At 34.3% G+C, this 20,848-nt stretch overlaps 1 protein-coding gene across 1 annotated transcript in view; it reads left to right on the top strand.

Annotated features, from left to right (window-relative positions):
• LOC123868360 (low-density lipoprotein receptor-related protein 2) overlaps positions 1–20,629 on the top strand; it is a 305,413-nt gene extending 284,784 nt beyond the window's left edge. Inside the window, exons 21-26 of the mRNA XM_045910850.1 lie at positions 13,331–13,547; positions 14,084–14,925; positions 15,301–15,465; positions 16,343–16,592; positions 16,985–17,214; positions 18,104–20,629. Coding sequence (XP_045766806.1) covers positions 13,331–13,547; positions 14,084–14,925; positions 15,301–15,465; positions 16,343–16,592; positions 16,985–17,214; positions 18,104–18,270 — 1,871 coding nt within the window. The 3' untranslated portion in view covers positions 18,271–20,629. The remainder of the gene's footprint in view (positions 1–13,330; positions 13,548–14,083; positions 14,926–15,300; positions 15,466–16,342; positions 16,593–16,984; positions 17,215–18,103) is intronic.
• The last annotated feature ends 219 nt before the right edge of the window (positions 20,630–20,848 follow it).

Here is a 20,848-nt window from a genome sequence, read left to right as displayed (position 1 = left end):
AAGGTTTCGCAACTCAACTCTGGGTTGTTGAATTTATTGATGGAAACCTATAAACAATTTATTAATAAACATTTTATTAACTGAGTTAATATTTTTTAATAACTAAAAATATTATTTTTGTCTTTTCAGTACGAAGAAGAAGTGGTGCAAAAGCTTGAACCACTTAAAAATTTTATCACCAAGAAAATAGCATCAGGGTATTCTACACAGCGAAAACCAGAGAAATTAATAACGGAAGGCGATTATTACTTAGAACTCCGCATCTATAACGCTGCTGAAGCATCAAAGATAAGCCCGGGTAATCGATGGCGTCACGCCCTTTTTACTTATAAGTCATGTATGGATACCAACTCAGAAATTTGGCAGGCAACGAATCGCTTGGTCGCTGCTGCTAAGGAAGATTTTAAAGGGGTTAAACCTACACTATACCCAGCATGAAAATTTTAACTGCATTTTACTAACTTCAAATAATAAGTACTCTTACTTAGTATAATCTCATAATGACTTTTTGTGATATTTGTAATATAACAGTGCCAAAATACTTTTCACACAAGAAAAGTTATATTCATAAGTCTAATTGTTTACTTCGCACAGAATTCGATAATGTTCAAATAATTGGAACTGCTTTTAAGAACAGAATACTAAGCTATCGTGTATGTCCATCAAAAAAATTTTTGTTACCTGAGCAATTTTTATCTGAAGTTGTAAATACGATATGTAATTTAGTAAAAAGAAGTCTTGAGAAACATAATGCTCTTAAAATAAATTTTGAATTATTTGCGACTTTTACTTTGCCAAAAAATAATGAAAAATCTTTGAAGTCGTTTAATACTAAATATGTACAAATTTTTCAATCCACAAACATAAAAAATATATATTTAGAGTGTGTAAAAAGCCTGCTTAACAAATTATCAGAGTTTGAACATTCAGAATCAGGCTGGTCTTTTGACTCTTTGAATAATTTAGAAGTAAACATTAATAAATACAATCCTTTAAGGACAGGCTCCTATATTCCACTACCAATTAAAATTCTGAAAACTAGATCTTGTGTAAATATTAAAAATAGTGATGATAAGTGTTTTCTGTGGAGTATATTAGCACATATGTATCCCACCAATAAAAACTTTAATAGAGTATCTTCATATCCTCATTATTCAAAAGTTTTAAAAATAGATGGTATGTCGTTTCCACCATCTTTTGAGGATATCACATTATTTGAAAAAAATAATTCTGACATAAGTGTTAATATATACAGTTTAGAAAAAAATGGTGATATTAACGGACCTCTGTACAAAACCAGCAAGCGTAAACTTGTTCATGTTAATTTGCTTTACATTACTAAAAACAATAAAAGACATTTTTGTTTGATAAGAAACTTTGAACGGTTGGTTCATAGTCAACTTACTAAAAATAAGTCTAAATTTTTTTTATGTGAGGAGTGCTTCATTTATTTCAATTCAGAAGAAAAATTATGCAAACATAATTGTGCTAGAATTAAAACTGTTCTTCCAGAGAAAAATAGTAAATTATATTTTGATAATTATGAAAGAACTCAAAGAATACCAATTGTGATTTATGGTGATTTTGAAAGTTTATTAAGAGAATATTCTGATAAAAGTAAATCTGGGCATACTGAAACCATACAGGTTCATGAAGCCACATCTTTCGCGTACTATATTTGTTGTGAATCTAAACCTGAACTTAATGAACTGGTTTCATACATAGGAGCTAACTGTGCTCAAAAATTTGTAGAAACAATTTCAAATGATGTCAAACGATTACATGCAATTTTGTTAGAAAATAATCCCATGAAACTACTTACTGAAACTGAAAAGAAATGTTTTCATAATGCAAAAGTTTGCTGTATATGTAAACAAAAATTTACATCCACAGATAAAATTGTGGCAGATCATGATCATTTTACAGGGGAATATAGAGGCGCGGCTCACAACATTTGCAAGTTGAGTGCAAAGAAATGTCCTTTTATACCTATTATATTTCATAATTTAAGTAATTACGATTGCCATCTTTTTATTAAAGAGTTAGCGAGTATTAACGGTCGTATAAATATTATTCCGAAAAATAAAGAAAAATACATATCGTTCACAAAATTTATATCAGTTGATTCAAAAACTGCTGCTCAACTGAAATTCATCGATTCTTTTAATTTTCTCAGTTGTAGCTTAGATAAATTAGCTAGATCTTTACATCAAGACGACTTCGTAAACTTGCGTAGGTATTACAGTGATCAGTATTTATTTGATTTGATTTGCAGAAAGGGTGTGTACTGCTATGATTATATAGACTCTTTAAAACGTTACGATGAAACTGAGTTACCAAAACGAAAACATTTTTTTAATAAACTTACTTCAGAACTTATTTCGGAAGAAGATTATAAACATGCATTGAAAGTTTGGAAAACTTTTAAAATAAAAAATTTAGGCGAATATACAGATTTATATTTAAAATGTGATGTACTATTACTAGCAGATAGTTTTGAAAAATTCAGGAAAATTAGCTTAGCAACCTATTGCTTAGATCCGTGCTATTATGTTTCTTCACCTTCTTTAAGTTGGGATGCAATGCTTTTGCATACCAATGTAAAATTAGACCTTATAACTGATGTGGAGATGTATCAAATGATTGAAAAAGGTATACGAGGTGGTCTAGCTCAGTGTTCATTAAGATATGCTAAAGCTAACAATAAATATATGTCTGACTATGATATCAACAAATCAAGTAGCTTTTTGGTATATTTAGACTGTGTGAACCTGTATGGTTATGCAATGATGATGAAACTTCCTACAAGTAATTTTAAATTTTTGAACAAAGACCAAATTGAGACTTTTGAAATTGATTCTATTACTGTTGACAGTAACATTGGGTATATACTTGAAGTAGATCTTAGTTATCCATCTGAAATACATGACGCTCACTCAGATTTACCATTTGCTGCTGAAAAATTTACACCTTTTGGTCATAGAAATGCCAAGCTTATTGCAAATTTATACGACAAATGTTCCTATGTTATTCACTATATCCATTTAAAAGAATGTCTTAAAAACGGTCTAAAATTGTTAAAAATTCATAGAATTCTATCATTTGAACAAAAAGAATTTTTGAAACCATATATTGAATTGAATACCTCTTTGAGGCAAAAAGCAGAGTCTGAATTTGAAAAAGACTTTTTCAAAAAACAAAATAATGCTATTTTTGGTAAAACCATAGAAAATAAAAGAAAACAAGTAAATGTAAAACTTGTTAATACATGGACAGATAAGAATAATAAGACAAACAGGATTATTGGAGCAGAAAAGTATGTAAGTGCGCCTAACTTTAAATGTTTGTCGATATTTACAGATAATTTGGTAGCAATCCAATTAGAACAAACGAAATTAATTTTGGATAGACCAATTTATGTGGGGTTTACTGTTTTAGAGTTAGCTAAAACACATTTATATAACTTTCACTATTCTATAATGAAACCATTATATAAAGAAAATATTGAACTTTGTTATACTGATACTGATAGCTTACTATATCGCATATATACTGATGATTTTTATTCAGACATGAAAAAGAATATTAAGTTTTTCGATACCAGCAATTTTAGCGATAAAAATGTTTACAATATCCCTCAAGCAAATATGAAAATTCCGGGGTTTTTTAAAGATGAGATGGGTGGAGATGTTATTGTTGAATTTGTTGGCTTACGAGCAAAATTGTATTGTATTGAATCACAAAAAATGTCTATTAAAAAGGCAAAAGGAGTGACAACATCTGTTACCAAAAGGTTGGATATAGATAAATACAAAAATGTGTTATACTACAATCAATCAGTCAGAAAGAATATGTGTGTTATTAGATCTAAAAATCATAATGTATATACCCAAAAAATTAATAAGTTAGTTTTAAATAGTGAAGATGATAAAAGACAAATTTTAAAGAAGCAATTTAAAACGTTGCCGTGGGGGCACTACAGTACAATTTTTTAGTTGTTAATTTGTACTAGATTTTATGTTATTCATTACTGTGCAATTTTGATTGTTCATGTATGCATGCAAATATTGAAATAAATATTTACTACTCATCATCACTGACATTTTATTATTTTACCTTTCAGTTTTTTATTTTTATATTTATCGAGATCAATAACTTGAGTTATAGTGATATCATAGCAGGTGATAATGTTTGCTTACTGACCTTTACGTTTGTTTATATAGACCTTCAATTTCAACATTATATCCTTATCACCTTGGTCAAGAAAAGAAAATGCAGTAAGCAAACATTAAGCAAAATTAAAAAAACCTTTACATTTAAGGGAATCGAACCCTTGAAATATTTGAAAAAACTTGATTGTACTACTTAATATTTACATGGAATACGTTAATATTATTAGGTACTTAGTACAATCATAATGTTTTCAATTAATAATTTAAAATTTAAAAAAACAATTTTATTCTTTAAACCACGTTTATTTCATAAATAATGAATTCATGCTACAGCTCCTTACTCTAAAAAACACTATTTTTATAAACAAAAAATATGATGATATTTAAAAATAAGCAAATTACATTTCAACAATAGTTCACATTTATATGGAGTGAGTAATTTTTGACATTATTTTACCTATCAAATTTTCTGTAGCATCCATAACTTCATCGTAATTATCCTTGACTACATACTGTGCACTAACACTAGGAGTATCACCATTTATATTTTCATCTTGTTCTCCTCCATTTAGTCCATAAATATTTATTTTTATTAAATGAAGCCGTCTTCCAGTTGCTTTGCGAATAACATAGGATGTTGATGTAGAAGTCGGGGGTGAAACAGGCTTCAATAGTGATAAACTGCATTTTTTCTTTTTTTTCATCTCCTTACTAGATGCTTGAACTGGTTCTGCTGCTTGTTTTTGAGCTAAATCCTCGCAAAGTCTCTGAAATTCAGTTTCCGCGAACCCGTTTACATCTTGTGCGTAGTAAAAAGGATTTGTTAGATTTTCGTTGGGTAAGATAGGAGTCGACATAATTCTGAAACAAAAAGAAAAATAATTAATAAATAACGGTAAAAAAATACATGCTTTATTAAAAGTCAGCACATTGTTATAAAATAATTATAATAACTTACCAAGTAAAATACTCGATATTTATTATGATAAAATTATGAGCGCGGCTACTGTTTTCTTCGGGAGCTGTAGCAGGAATGAAGCTTTAATAAATAATAATTAATCTAATACTGTCTTGCGATCTAAAACGATGTAATTTGAGCAAAACGAAAACATAATGCTTTAGTGACACAGCATCACATTCCAAGTTTTTCCCGAGAGCTGTAACAGGAATGAACATGCATCGATAGTAAAATCTTATATAATCTTGTATTCTCAAATGGGTAATTTGAGCAAAGTGAAAACAAATCTTTAGTGACACAGCAACGCATTCCGAGTTTACACGTGTATGGTGTCATTTCTTTAAATTGGTTATTAACATTATGTTACATTTTAGTTATAAAATTATATAGAATATAATGTGAAGACTTTATAACAGGATTTTATCTTTTTTAACAGAAAACACAATGAAGTTGATCAAACAACCAGTAACATTGGAAATTAACAATTTAAATATAGAAGCGTCATCAATCCAAAAAAGGCATAGTTTGCTGTTGCCCGATACGATTCGCTGTATAATATGTGGACCTTCAAATTGTGGCAAAACAAACACAATGTTAAGCTTATTACTACATCAAAATGGTCTCAAGTTTCAAAATGTTTACCTATATTCTAAAACAACATTTCAACCAAAATATTGTTTTTTGAATAAAGTTTTAAGCATGGTTCCAGCTGTTAAGCTCTTTACCTTCAAAGATGATAAAGAGGTTATTCCTCCTACTGAAGCCTTGAAAAATTCTGTATTTATTTTTGATGATGTTACTTGCGAGAACCAAGTAAATATCCGAGATTATTTTTCAATGGGTAGACATAAGAACATCGACTGTTTTTATTTGACTCAAACATATTCTAAGATACCAAAACAATTAATTCGAGATAACGTAAATTTTTTAATAATTTTTAAACAAGATGATATAAATTTGAAACACATCTATAACGAACATGTCAATTCTGACATGACTTGGTCAGACTTCAAAAAATTATGTTCAGATATATGGAAAGATCCATACACATGTTTAATAATTAACAAAGATTGTGAATTAAACAACGGTAGATATAGAAAATCTTTCGACGTTTTTGTAAAATTTTGAATGAAATTATTTAAACAGATTGTAATTTAAAATTAGTTTCATTTTAATTTTTACTACATAGTTCAATGGTTGTGTAAAATAATTAAAAAAAGAAATGGAAACAAGTTTGAAAAAAGAGTTAATTAAATCAGTAAAGGCTATTAAAAGTAAAGTAAAAAGATTACGTGATGAAGATGAAGAGTTAGAACTGAGGCGGAAAAAAATATTTAAACCACTGTCTGATCCTTTGAAAGCAATTGTTACACTAAGTAAATATGCTACAAACAAATCTTATCACGAAACTAATTGTAACAACGCAAGTGTTGGAAATAATCAATCGCCTGAAATTCCAAATATAAACTCAAAACAAGATGGTGATATTGAAATTACTTACAACGATAATAACTTTGAAGAAAATCCGAAAAAACAAGAGGAAATGTCTGAACCTTTGGAATTTCTAAATGATGAAGTCAACATTTCCGAAACACTGGCAGACAATGATCTGTTTGGCGAGCAAAGCAATGTATCTATACCATTTGGTATACGTCGCATTAACAAAAAATTGATGATAGGAAATACCCCCGTCAAATTTTCAACTGTAGATGATATGTCTTCAAACAAATTAACGTTTATTACTATTGATGATAAAAGTTATGAACTAACTGCTGGTTTAATAGAACTTTTATTAAGAAATAAACCAAACTTGAATAAAGTAACTGAAAGTGATAAAATCACATATAAAGATATCTTAATTAGTACTAGTGCTCATAAAAGAGATTACAATCCTGCTAATCAAATTAAAGGTGACAAAGGAAAAAAATATTCTCAAATCATCAAACCATTATTTTATGAAAAGGATATGTGTGAAACAAACAAATTAAAGTACGGTGGTAGGCTACCAGTTTTAAAGAAATACAAAACTGATACTGATCTCATCTATTGGGATGATCCTAATGAGTTAATTGAAAGATTAAGATTGATTATTGCGTCCAGAGACGCTGGCAACACTAATCATGATAATGAAATTCTTTCGATTATTGAAGAGTTAAAAGAAGCGGGTATAATAAAAGAATAAAAGAAAGCACATTTATGGAGCGTGTTCAGTATTGATAAGCAGGTTGAACATGAAAGTTGATAAGTTTGGACATCATGTTAATAAGATGCGAAGAATGAAAGGAGTGTTATTAGAATGCGCTTTGAAGTGTACAAACAATAATTTGGATGCTCAGCATAAAAGAGTAAAAAATCTTGCGCAACCGGTAGATTCTAACGATTGTGTTACAAAAGAATACGTTGATGTTTTGGCAGACAATCTTTCAAAAAAAATATCATCAATTAATCAGTTTATTACAGAAATAAATATTAAAGTAAGTAATTTGATCGAAATCACCGAGGCTAGTAAAGTAAAACATGAGCAAAAACAGCGTCGTAAATGAAATACATAAAAATGCAAGAGTAAACTTTCCTCGTCGACATGTTGTCATGAGAGATATAGACGATTTATGGCAAGCTGACTTGATTGATATGAAATCTCTTTCGAAACAAAATTCAGGTTATAAATATATTTTAGTTATAATTGATACATTCTCAAAATATGCTTGGGCATTTCCACTAAAGTTTAAAAATAAAGATCAGGTCTCTAAAGCGTTTGAATCTATATTAAAGAAAGGACGTATTCCAAAAAACCTTCAAACTGATTTTGGAACTGAGTTTTACAACGAAAATTTTAAAACGATAGTCAAAAAATTTAACATCAATCATTATTCTACATATTCCACTAAAAAAGCTTCTATAGTTGAAAGACTTATAAGAACTTTAAAAAATAAAATGTATAAACAATTCAGTTTCCAAGGAAACTACACTTGGATTAAAGGTGTGCTAGAAGAAATAGTTGAAAATTATAACACCTCTAAACACAGAACGATCGGTTTATCTCCTAACGAAGTTAATGAAAATAATAAGAAACTTATACTTCAAAGATTTAATGTAGGAAAACAGTTAAAAATCCTTAAGAAGAGAAATTTAAAAGTTGGAGATTTTGTGCGGATTAGTAAGTATAAAGGTGTTTTTGAAAAAGGTTACACTCCTAATTGGTCCACCGAAATATTCCGTATTAAAAAAGTACAGAAAACGAATCCTGTTACTTACCTTATAGAAGATGCTAAACATCAGCCAATTTTGGGCTCATTTTATGCAGAAGAACTTCAAAAAACAGAAAATCCTAATGTCTATCTTATTGAAAAAGTTTTAAAAAGAAAAGGAAACAAGATATTTGTAAAGTGGTTAGGATTTCCATCGAGTGAAAATAGTTGGATAGATAGAACGAATATTTTATAACTAACTTGTTCCCAATTTATTTATTGTTATTTAAGTGATAGTATAGTTATTTTACATTCATTGTAATAAAAGTAATGAAAGAGAGCAGTATTCTCAATTGGTTTATAAATCATTTACCATTTGAACTTCATCTACCTGGATATAATTACTGTGGTGCTGGTACAAAATTGTATAAAAGGCTTGCACGGGGAGATCAAGGTGTAAATAAATTGGATGAATATTGTAAACAACACGATATTGCATACGACTTGTCAACTTCATTAAGTGATCGTCATAAGGCTGATAAAATATTGATGAAAAGGGCTAAGCAACGTGCTTTAGCATCTGATGCAACTTTGGGAGAAAAGATAGCAGCAAATTTAGTTAATAAAGCTATGATAGCTAAATTGTATACCGGGTCGGGACTGACTAGTAAAGCCAACAATTCTAAAACAGTGTCGCCAAAAAAATCCGCTTCAGGCACTGGTTTGAAAAAACACTTTAAACATGTTGTTGCTCATGCAAAAAAGCATGTGCAAAAAATGAAACCCAAATGTAAGAAAATGGCTATAAAATTAGCCATAGCAGCGGCTAAAGAATTGACTAAAGACTCGTCAATAAAACTTCCTCGAATTATACCAATTCCAAAAACTGGTGGAGTACTTCCTTTGATACCTATTTTTGCCGGATTATCTGCTGCGGGTAGCTTAGCTGGTGGTGCTGCAGGAATCGCTAAAGTTATAAATGATTTGAAAGACGCTAAAAAACGTTTTACAGAATTAAAGAGGCATCATGAAAAAATGGAAACCCTCCATATAGGCAAAGGTTTACATATCAAACCGCATAGAGGTAGTTTAGGAATTTACATTTCAAATGAAAAAAACTAAGAGAAAGGCTACCCAAACGAGCGCTCACCAATATCGACATCATCAACCATTCGCAAGACATTCCTTACTTTCGAGGGGTGTTTATGAGAGATGAGATGCCAAAACATCCTTTTCGAAAAGAATGTGGTATAGTTAATTTGGATAGCTCCAATAATCCTGGCTCTCATTGGGTAGCCTATGCAAAAGTAAATAATGAAATTCAATACTTTGACAGCTATGGAAATTTAAAACCACCTAAAGAGTTAATTCAATATTTAGGAACTGGTATGAGTTATAATTACAAAAATTTTCAAGGTAGTCATCCTTATAACTGCGGTCATCTATGTATAAAGTTTTTAAGAAGTTTTTGGAATACACAAAATAAAATGTATAAATAGTTCAGTAAAATCAGTAAATTTTTAGTTTACGATCATGTCTGTAACAATCACTATTACCGGGCACAAATCTGTGTTGGAATCATTTTTTCAACCTCCTCTTATTCTCGATGGTGAATATGAATGCGGTTTATTATATTTTTCTGCTCTGAACTCAATACCAAACATAAATCATAGCAATAACATATTTGCATATGGTGATGAATGTAAATATTTAAAAATTCCATATGGTACTTATGATTTATATGACATAAGAGAATATCTTGCGAGTAAGTTAGACAACTGTGAAATTGAAATAAAACCAAATAATAATACTTTAACATGCTCGCTTTTTTGTTCCAAAACTGTACATTTTGACGTAGAAAACAGTTTAGGACGCTTACTTGGTTTCCCAAATGTAAAACTTGAAGCAAATAAATGGCATGAGTCTGTTAATCCAGTTAACATTCTTCCCTTGTCTGTCATCAGGATCGAATGTGATCTTATATTCGGATCATTTAATAATGGGTTTGCATCACATATTATTCATGAATTTATTCCTAACGTTCCTCCAGGATATCGATATATAGAAATTCCAAAAAATATTATTTATCTTCCTGTTAATAAGAGTAATATATCATCCATAACTGTTAAAATCATTGACGAAAACGGTAACAATATTGATTTTAGAGAAGAAAATATCCAACTGAGACTTCATTTACGTAGAGCAAAATGATAGTGTTTAATAAAACACTTGGATATGAGGTGAAAAGAATCAATCATTTGCCTGCTACTAAAGCGCGTACACGTATTAAAGCAAATCGTAATATTGTAACAAAAAGAAACAAAGATTTTCTCCGATCACTCGGATTCAAAGTATGAATATTCTAAATATTAATAACACCCCAGTATTCGATAATTCTATCGAAAGTTATGAGATCCACACGTACAATCCGTACAATAACAGCTTTAAAGAAAATGATGAAATTCGCATTCCAATACATCAGCAAGACATATACATATTACCATGTAATAGTTCAATTTATGTTGAAGGCTTTGCCACAGTGACTGGAAAAGATCAATCGGGGAAAGAAATAAAGAAACCTGTAAATTTTACTAATAACCCTGTTATGTTTCTATTTCAAGACATTAGGTATGAAATGAACGGTATTGAAATAGATCGCGTAAGAAACCCTGGAATAACCACAACATTAAAATCATACATATCGATGAATGAGGGGGATAGCAAAGTCGCAGCATTGTGGGGTTGGCAAATGGATGGTTTTAAAATGACAGAGGGATATTTTAATGCTGTTATACCATTGAATAAAATAATGGGATTTGCCGAGGATTATAATAAAATTATTATAAACTGTAAACATGAACTTATTCTGAATAGAAGTAATAGTAATTTAAATAGTGTAACAATTCACAAGGATGATAATATACATATAGAAGTACGAACAATTCAGTGGCGTGTGCCGCATATAAAAGTTTCGGATCGTGAAAGACTCTCACTACTTAAGTATTTAGAAAAAGACAAACCTATTCAAATAGCATTCAGAAATTGGGATTTATATGAATATCCTTTACTTCCTAAAACTACAAAACATTCGTGGTCAATTAAAACTACTTCTCAACTTGAAAAGCCTCGATATGTTATTTTTGGTCTACAAACTAATAGGAAAAACAGTAAGACTAATGATAGTTCTATATTTGATCATTGCAAATTAACAAATGTAACACTGTTTTTAAATTCACAATATTACCCATACGATTCACTTAATTTGAAATTTGATGAAAATAAATACAGTATATTATACGAAATGTACACTCAATTTCGTCAGTCTTATTATAATCTTCCTGTTGACCCGTTGTTTGATCTGATCACATTTAAAGAAAAGGCACCACTGTTTGTAATTGACTGTTCAAGACAAAACGAGAATTTAAAGACAGGACCTGTAGACGTACGTTTGGAAATTGAAAGTTCGCAAGAAATCCCGGATAAAACATCAGCATATTGTCTTATAATAAACGATCGCCTCTTTGAATATAAACCCTTAAGTAATATTGTCCGCAAGTTGTCATGAATGTCATCATTGATGTACAAGGATTCAAGACGGATTCCAATGAGTTTATAGTAAAAGAAATAGCTATATTATGTAATAACCATATCCAGACTTATTTAATCAAGCCACCATACCCATTTTATAATTTAACGAAAACGGAAAGAAAACAAGTTTGTTGGATAGAAAGAAACAGAGGAATACATTGGAAAGAAGGTTTTATTTCATACTTAAACTACAAAGGATATGTAAACATGAATAATTATTTAAATAATAAACGTGTTTATGCTAAAGGTGTAGAAAAAGTGCAGTGGATATCGAAAATGTTTGGTTGCGATAGTGTTTATAATTTGGAAGATAAATCTTGCCCTAGCTTATTAAGTTTGTATGAACAATACGAAACGAATAGTGATGTGTTTAGTTGTTTATACCATCCTTCAATATGTGCATTAAAAAACGTGCTTGTTTTAAGAAAATGGTGTCTCGATAATAAAATTTTCTAATAAATATATATCTAGTAGTTTTTATTTACTTTCCTTTTGTTAAGGGTTGATTAGTAATATAAGTATGACTAGCAAAGTATAGTCAATATTTTTATTAGTTGTTGATTAATACGACTTTAGTTTATTCATGTACATGGTCTAAGAAAGTCATTCCTTTTCAAAAACTCAAAGTAATCATCATAATTATAAGCAAATAAAAATGATATTAAAAGTTAATGATTTAGTTGACGTTGTTATTGTAAAATGGAATTTGTGTGGGCTGCATCATGTACATATATTAAACTATAAGGAATACGATGGTATTCTGATATCAACGATCTCAAAGAAATCCAACATTTATTATAAAGGTCTTAAAGTTTCCGCACGCGTATTAAGAATAAATAATAAGTATGTTGACTTGATACCATCAGCTGATTAATGTGTAACTAAAACCGTCTGATTTTCATAAATAACCTTATAAAGCTGAGTCATTAGGATTTATCTGAAATTGACACATTAAAAGTAATTTGTTGAACGATTTAAAAAAACCATTACTTATATAAATCCAAATAATTCTAAAATGAGATGTCAATAGTGATAAGTAGGCTATCCAAGAATAATATCACCATTGAATCATCTTCGAGGAGTTTGTGACAACCTGATCATTCTCTTGTTACTGATTATATTTAACATCGATCGTGAAATTGGAAGTTGTAGCTCACGTCTATACGATGCGCGGCGCGGCGCAGCTACACCGCTAGACGCGCCGCGCTTTATCTAGAGACGTGAGCTACAACTCCCAATTTTACCCTACTCGGGGGTGTTGAAAATTTTTAATTTACACTTGTATTTGCTACGATTAAATTTAGGCTTTATTTTCTCAGTAGTTAATTGATTTTCCGTGTTGCTAACGCGACCTTGAAGTTTTGACCCAACTCAAAATCGCCCAACGTGCCTACAGAAGATTTCACTTTAACTGTTGTTTCCAGGCGGCTGCGAGCACTTCTGCACCAACCTGACGCTGCCGGGCGCGGGGCCGGGCAGCGGCGGCTACATCTGCACCTGCTTCCAGGGCTGGATCATCTCGCGCGCCGACAACAAGCGCTGCGCCGACGTGGACGAGTGCGCGGCCGGCACGCACCGCTGCGCGCACCTCTGCACCAACCTCAACGGCAGCTACAGCTGCAGCTGTCGGGAAGGGTTCAAGTACGTTGGGTTCTTTCCAAATCATGATTTTAGGGTCCCTACCCGAAGAAAGGTGCCAAACCTCCGCTATCCGTCCACGTGACTGTCAGCGAGCTGTATCTTATAAGTTAATAGGTAGACTGCTGAAAGTTTCACATACTGTGTATTTCTATTGCCGCTATAACCAAAATATGTAATAAAAAGTTCAAAATGACCACCATGTGTCAGAGGGGACTGCCGACAGAAGTGAAAACTTAAAATACTTAGTTTTATCTGGTGGTAAATAATGATGCAGCCTTAGATTGAAGCAAGTTAGCTTAGAAGGTATGTGTCAGTTTCATTGAATCCATACCCCTTATCGTAAACACGAATGGCGTTAATTCAGTTAATAATAACAATATGTGACCATTTTGTTGTTATTAACTGAATTAACTATGTCAATCTGTGGCAAACTGGCATACAGGTAAACGACTTATTCAAATTTCATTGTGAATAAGAATAAAAGTTGATACTTTTTAAAACATCCGAAACTAACAGAATGTTTTATTTTTTTCCAGACTTGCTGACAGCTTATCTGGTATTTGCAAAGCAGTAGAAGGCGAAGTGGTGCTAATGTATGCCAACGGTCCTGAAATACGGGCGTTTGTCCAAGACAAGAATGAACAGTTCGATGTTATTACCTCCGAGAAGAGGATAGAAGCCATCGATTACGACCCTAAACAAGAGATGGTGTTCTGGGCAGACAGTTACGATAAGACCATCAAACGGTCTTACATGATCAACGCTAAGAATGGAGAAGTTAAGAGTGGCTACGCTCAAGATCTCAACATGAAAGGAAACTCCAAACCGACCGCGATAGCTGTAGACTACATCGGTGAAAACTTGTACTGGACCGAAACAGATAGAACCGGCTCGAAACCTAGAGGACGTGTAATGGTCGCTAGAACCGACGGAAGATACCGAAGAGCTATTGTATCCGCTGGAATCGAAAGCCCAACGTCCTTAGTCCTTGATCCTCAGCTAGGAAAAATGTTCTGGACAGATGCCGGTTCAGCTCCTAAAATTGAAACGGCTTGGATGGACGGTTCGAAGAGACGGCCGATCATTACAGAGAACGTCAGACATCCAACCGGTCTAGCCATCGACCACGCGATGGATCACACGATTTATTGGGCGGACACCAAACTCAATACGATAGAAATGATCAAACACGACGGAACCAACCGTAAAGTCATATTAAAGGGTGATTTCCTGAAACACCCGTTGTCTTTGGATGTGTTCGAGTCGTCGCTGTACTGGGTTACGAGGGACACTGGCGAGTTGGTGAGACAGGACAAGTTCGGACGGGGAGTGCCATTCGTTATATCGAAGGATCTAGTCAACCCATCGGCTGTGAAAGGTAAGTTGACAATTTATTAGCCCTATTCAAAAAGATATCTTTAAATCTGACCCCGGGAATTATTGTCCCATATCACTTTTGTCTCTGTCTAAGCTTTTAAAGTTCTCGAATCTTACTTCTCAAGTTGATAACAAATTGTGAAAATTGAAAATTTTATAAGCAAACCATGTGATATTGTTCGTGGAATACCTCAAGGGTCCATCGCAGGCCCTCTGTTATTATTGATTTACATAAATGATATTAGAAACCGGATTCCGGATTCAAGAACCGTGGTGTGTAAGTTCTTACAAGAGACCTATGTGCAGCAGTATAACGATGGTGATGAATGTTCGTATTTGAGTGATTAGCTGTTTAACCCTCGCCTCCCCCCCGCAGTGTACCACCCCCTGCGCTACAACATGTCGCTGTCGTCGCGCGGCGGCTGCTCGCGCGCGCCGTGCTCGCACCTCTGCCTGGCCGTGCCCGCGGGCCGCCGCTGCGCCTGTCCCGACCTGCTCACCCCGCCCAAGCGCGCCACGCTCGAGCTCGCCTGTGATGCAGGTAACTAGGATGCGGAACGCCATTTCGCCATCAGTTTTACCTTCACTATTAATATCCCGGTATATGCCGGAAGGAAACACGTTGGAAGACAACCATCCCGTTGGGTCCGACGACATCACGCGTGCACGTGAGGATGTCTAACAATGGATGGATGGAATGGATTGGCTAATAAAGAAGAAAAGTATCAATATAGGTTTTTAATCGACTTCAAAAAATGAGAAGGTTCTCTATTCGACTGTATGTTTTTTTTGTGGGATGAGATAAGGTGCCGTGTGGTGACGGCAGAACAGAATACAGTTGTGACCACCCCTCTTGCCGCGGATGTCGTACGAGGCGACTAAGGGAATATAACGGAGAACGGGCAGTAGCGTCCTCTGTGCTAGTACTCTCCTCCTCTGTACTAGATTGCCCAGCGTAGTGATTATGGGCAAACCCTCCCGTTGGCAGAGGTCTTTAGTCCAGAAATGGTCTGTTATAGGTTATAGATGATGATGATGAGGATAAGGTCAGCTGGTTTTAACGCAATATGTTTTTTTATTAATTATAGGCTAGCGCTTGACCACAATCACACCTGATGCAAAGTGATGATGTGGTCTAAGATGGGACGCGTTTACCTAGAAGAGATTTACTCTTGTTTTAAAGATATCCGGATTGTGATTGGTAGGAAACATAGATCGCGGAAGAGTATTCCAAACCTTAGCCATGCATATGAGGAATGATGGCGACATAGGATGGAAACTCGCCCGGCGTCTTGCGGGTCGGTGGTAAAATGATGAAGGGGGGACAATATTGAAAAGTTCCTGTGCACACTCTCCGCAATTTGAATGTGAATCCCCGAAATGTGAATTGATTACACCGACATTCTCAACTCTTGCAGCGATTGAAAGTGAACGGCCTCCGCCCAAAGTCTGCCCGTGCCAGAACGGTGGCACGTGCACGGAAGGCTCGGACGGCACGCTGCAGTGCACGTGCCGCGCGCCGCTCCAGCCGCCCTTCTGCGCCTCGGCCGCGGCCGCCACGCAGGAACGCTCGTCCTCGGCTGCGGCGATAGTGGTGCCGGTGCTGTTGGTGCTGGTGCTGGCGCTAGCGGCGGCGGCAGGCTGGTTCATCATCAGGAAGAGGCCATTGTAAGTACTACTTGTAATTATAAGCTGAATGACTGACTGCTCTAATAACGTATATTCTACACTTCTACTGTTTATGATAAAACTCTTATAACGAATTTCCATAAATCCTTACCAAGTGGAAGTTCAACAGAGTATGAAAATTTATATCAAAGTCAGTTCTCCTAAAACTATTTGAGAAATCAAACATAATCTAAGCCTCGCTTAGTTCAGGCTCACGACCCCGACGATCAAATTACAACCTATAGTGCACCCTATCTTTCCAACTATCGGCACTAAAGTTCGATGTGTAATTTGTCTTGCCCGGTACTTTAACTTCTTAAAACCCAGTTTGACAGTAAAATATAGGAAAAATGTGACCTTGAAATACTAAAACACTTTCTTTCTCCTTCTAGCGGCAAAGGCGGCGGCCTCGGCAGCCTAGCGTCCTCTCAGTCAGTGTCGTTCCGCGCTGGCTCCAACGTGGAGTTCGGCGCGGGGCTGGCGGGTGCGCCGGGCGCCGCGGGGGCCGCGGGGGACGTGTACGCCTTGGACGAGCCCGCCAGGAAGGGGAGGGACTTCAGCAACCCCATGTACGAAGCCGTCACCAGAGCCACCGCGGCCGGCGAGCCCGAGCCGCCTTTGCGTAAGTCACTTGTCCTGCTCTACGTGTATGTCTGTTCAGGTCCGAAATTGCGATTAGAATTGCAGTAGCTGAAGAAGAGCTATATTCGACATGGAGGGATACTTGGAACTCATCACAAGGGGGTTTCCTCCTTGCAAAGTAACACACAAAATATCTTCTCTTAATGCATCGATAATAGCCAATGTGTGTAGTAATGAGCTTAACCGTAATTTTAGAAAGATCTTTCTCCGAGCGGGTGTCATAGTCGATGCCCAACCGATAGTTTAAAACTTGTGTAATATACAAGTTAACACTTCGTTAGCGCGATTCAGGTTCCACATTGAGTGATCGAAGATACCTGTGGTGCCATCTAGTAGCATCGTTATAAGTTACTTAGTCACAGGTTATGATTCTTTCTTATGAGTGCGAGTAACGTCATTTAGTGTCAATATGTAGAGACCGCCATAACTACGTGCATCAACAAAAGGAATACAATACATTGAATAAATGATTTCGAGTTTGAGTTTTTGGGCGACCTCTTAGAATAACGTTAGCAAGAGAACAAGTGTAAATTAAAAACTTATTACACCCCTGACAAGTGAAGGTTACAGTAACTAGAAAAGAGCTGATAACTTTCAAACGGCGGAACCGATTTTCTTGGATTATAGCTAAGAACACTCGATCAAACCACCTTTCAAACGAAAAAAACTAAATTAAAATCTGTTCATTAGTTTAGGAGCTACGATGCCACAGGCAGATACACAGATATACACGTCAAACTTATAACCCCCCTCTTTTTGGGTCGGGGGTTAAAAAAAGCATTTTCTAAATTGAAAGAAGACTACTGAATTTTTTACTATCGTTATTATTTTCAATGTATCCACACTAACAGTAAATATTTATTCCACAGCGGGCATCTACGAGGTGCCTGAAGAACTGAAAGAGAAGGTAGTATCAGCAGTAATATCTCCTTCCTCGACGGAGACGCGGAGTACGAAGCGGGTGCGAGCGCTCGACCCGGCGGCCGACACCGGCGCCGACACCGCGCAGCTGGTCAGAGAAGACCGCGATTGCTAGCATTACATCCCCTCCCCGCCGCACCCGCCACCGCCGCCACCCCCGCCACCCCCGCCGTCCTGGCGCTCCGACTCCTCGGTAACCAAGCAGAAGCACCCCCTTAAACGTCCATTCTCTTCAAATAAACCTCAAAATGGGGTAGTGAAGAAGGTAAAAGATCCAGATCTTCTGCTTTCTCCACTACTTCTTTTCGACTATCTTCGATCTCCCGCGTAGATAATATGGAGGGATTGTAAGGTTCACATTTTAAGAACTTATTGGTGGTATAATAATAGCTTAAAATGCTAGTGTACTTAAAATGTGAACATGTCTATATCCGTAGTCTTATAATGTGAAGATAGCCTAATATCTGCGAAGGAGCGTAAATTATAATTCTCTCTCTTTCTCTTATAACAAAAATACCGACGGCCTAGAGCTGTGAAATCTATAGATTATAATATATCGGTAGTTTGCAGGGATCGAATTACCGGTAATTGTTACGTGTGATACCAAAGTACCATTACGTTAATGTTAAAAAGTAGGTAACGATAAAAATAACGATACCAATATAACAGCCGTTAATACCGGTAAAAGTAAAGCTTCTTACACTGGTAATTATATATCTATCTCTATCTAAAGATGCCGTGTACAATGGTAGCATCTTCTCTTTAAGCGCATTTAAGTAATGATAAAAATATAACGTTAAATCATATTGGTATACTGTTGCTATTAACGTTACTTTTTTAACATGACGTATCGAAATATTTTGGTAATTTTAACTTTGGAAATTTAAAACCGGTAACTGTCCCTAAGACTACCTTTTTTCTTTCAACAGAGTGCCACTGTTACCAACGTTTAATTTATTTAAGGGGGTGGTGTGAAATGTGAACAAGGAAAAGTCTTCTGTGAAGAAGTTTTAAGTTTTTGAGGGAACAATGGGTGCGGGTCTTGTTTTAATAAGTAATATAAGGATATTATTTTCACAAGCTAAAACTAAAGAATGAAATATGCTGCACAAATCTATGCTGCTCGATTTAATTCAATTATTCTGAACTTTTTTACTCTAAATAATTTTTTACTCTATTTTAACTATCCCGTCCATCTTTATTCAGTATTTATGTCTTTTTAATTTTAGTTAAGGTTTATTCGAGGGAATTATACTATCCAATTTATGCAGTTGGTAACCCCTGGCAGGAGCTTCTCGTTTTCGAATTTCTTCTCGTTTTACCGCTGTTGAATGTTTTTATATTTTATTTTGTTTGAATATATTAATTTTAATCTGTTATAACTATTTCTGTGCTACTTGTTTTACTTCCGGCCGTACTTATGTGTCAGTATTTTTCTTTTTTGTTCGTCGTCGATCGAAATCATATCATTACGTGATATCATCTCGTTAGGTATATGTATATTATGAGACTTTTATATTGAAATAGACTAACGATTTATCTCGGCGTTGCTCGAGGTAATCTATAGGCTTATGGGAAGCAATAAAAGCCCACTTTTGACCGTTCTACATTCCTATGATTAAGTGTTAAAAGAGAAATTTGATTTTAGTACATAAATGTAAGTAAGATAGGAATTGCGACGACCGCGGCCGCTGTCTATAGGGTTTTAGGTTCATTTGACAATAAGCGACGTAACTATTTAGAGAATAATTTATTTATTTCGTTATAAGACTATGTAAAATATAGCTATGTTGTGTTTTATAATTGTCTATTAAAATATGGTAAATTAGATTTCCCTTTGTGGTAATATTGACGATTTGCCATAAAATGTGTGAGATAATGTTTCTGTTGTTTAATGTTAAAATAATTATCGTCAATTTTATTTGTTATAGAAGCCTTTAATCGATGTAAATATGTGCGTTCAGGTATGTGATGTGTACATTTTTAATAGAAAATTTTAAATATATTATGAACTAGATCTTATTACTAATTTTACTGTCTAACATCATGTGGTGATATTATTTCTTAAGTTTTTATTTTTGTAAGCCTTATATAATACTGTTTAATCACTCCGTTGCGAAATACGTGTATCATTGTTTTATTTATTTTATAGTAACGTGACTTTAAAGTTTGAGCTCATTGAGTAGTGGTTTATGTATATTATGCACCAAACTTTACATCACAGTTGACAGTAAAATTAGTGAATGGACATAATGTATAGAAAAATGTGAATATATAAGTAAAACATCACAACAATTTTTATATTACTACATGATATTATGACCAGAAGCACATTAGAATGAAAGTAACTATACACTTGTAAAAACTGTCAATATAATGAATAAGAAGATGAAAATATTTTTGTATTGGGATTATTATTATTAGTTGTTTGACATTAGTCGAGAATATTGTGTAAAAATAAATGAATTACAATATCTGCTTTTTTATTATTCGTCTCTCTGATCAAAAAACTGGATACCAATGACTGTCTTAATGTTTTTCTTGGAACAATTTTGTCCATCGTATCTGCTACATTGAATTTATCTTAACCTCATAATATAGACTACGTGGAACGTGAAGAGAGAAAACCTTCGACGGCCCTTTTTTCATCCAAGTATTAAACACATTTAGGAAGGTAATAAAGCTGAGGTGAC

The sequence above is a fragment of the Maniola jurtina genome, chromosome 9 (genome assembly GCF_905333055.1).
Source record: "Maniola jurtina chromosome 9, ilManJurt1.1, whole genome shotgun sequence".
In the NCBI taxonomy this organism is placed as follows: domain Eukaryota; kingdom Metazoa; phylum Arthropoda; class Insecta; order Lepidoptera; family Nymphalidae; genus Maniola; species Maniola jurtina.
Note: the sequence above shows the minus strand (reverse complement) of the source record. Positions and strands in the feature narration are given on the sequence as shown.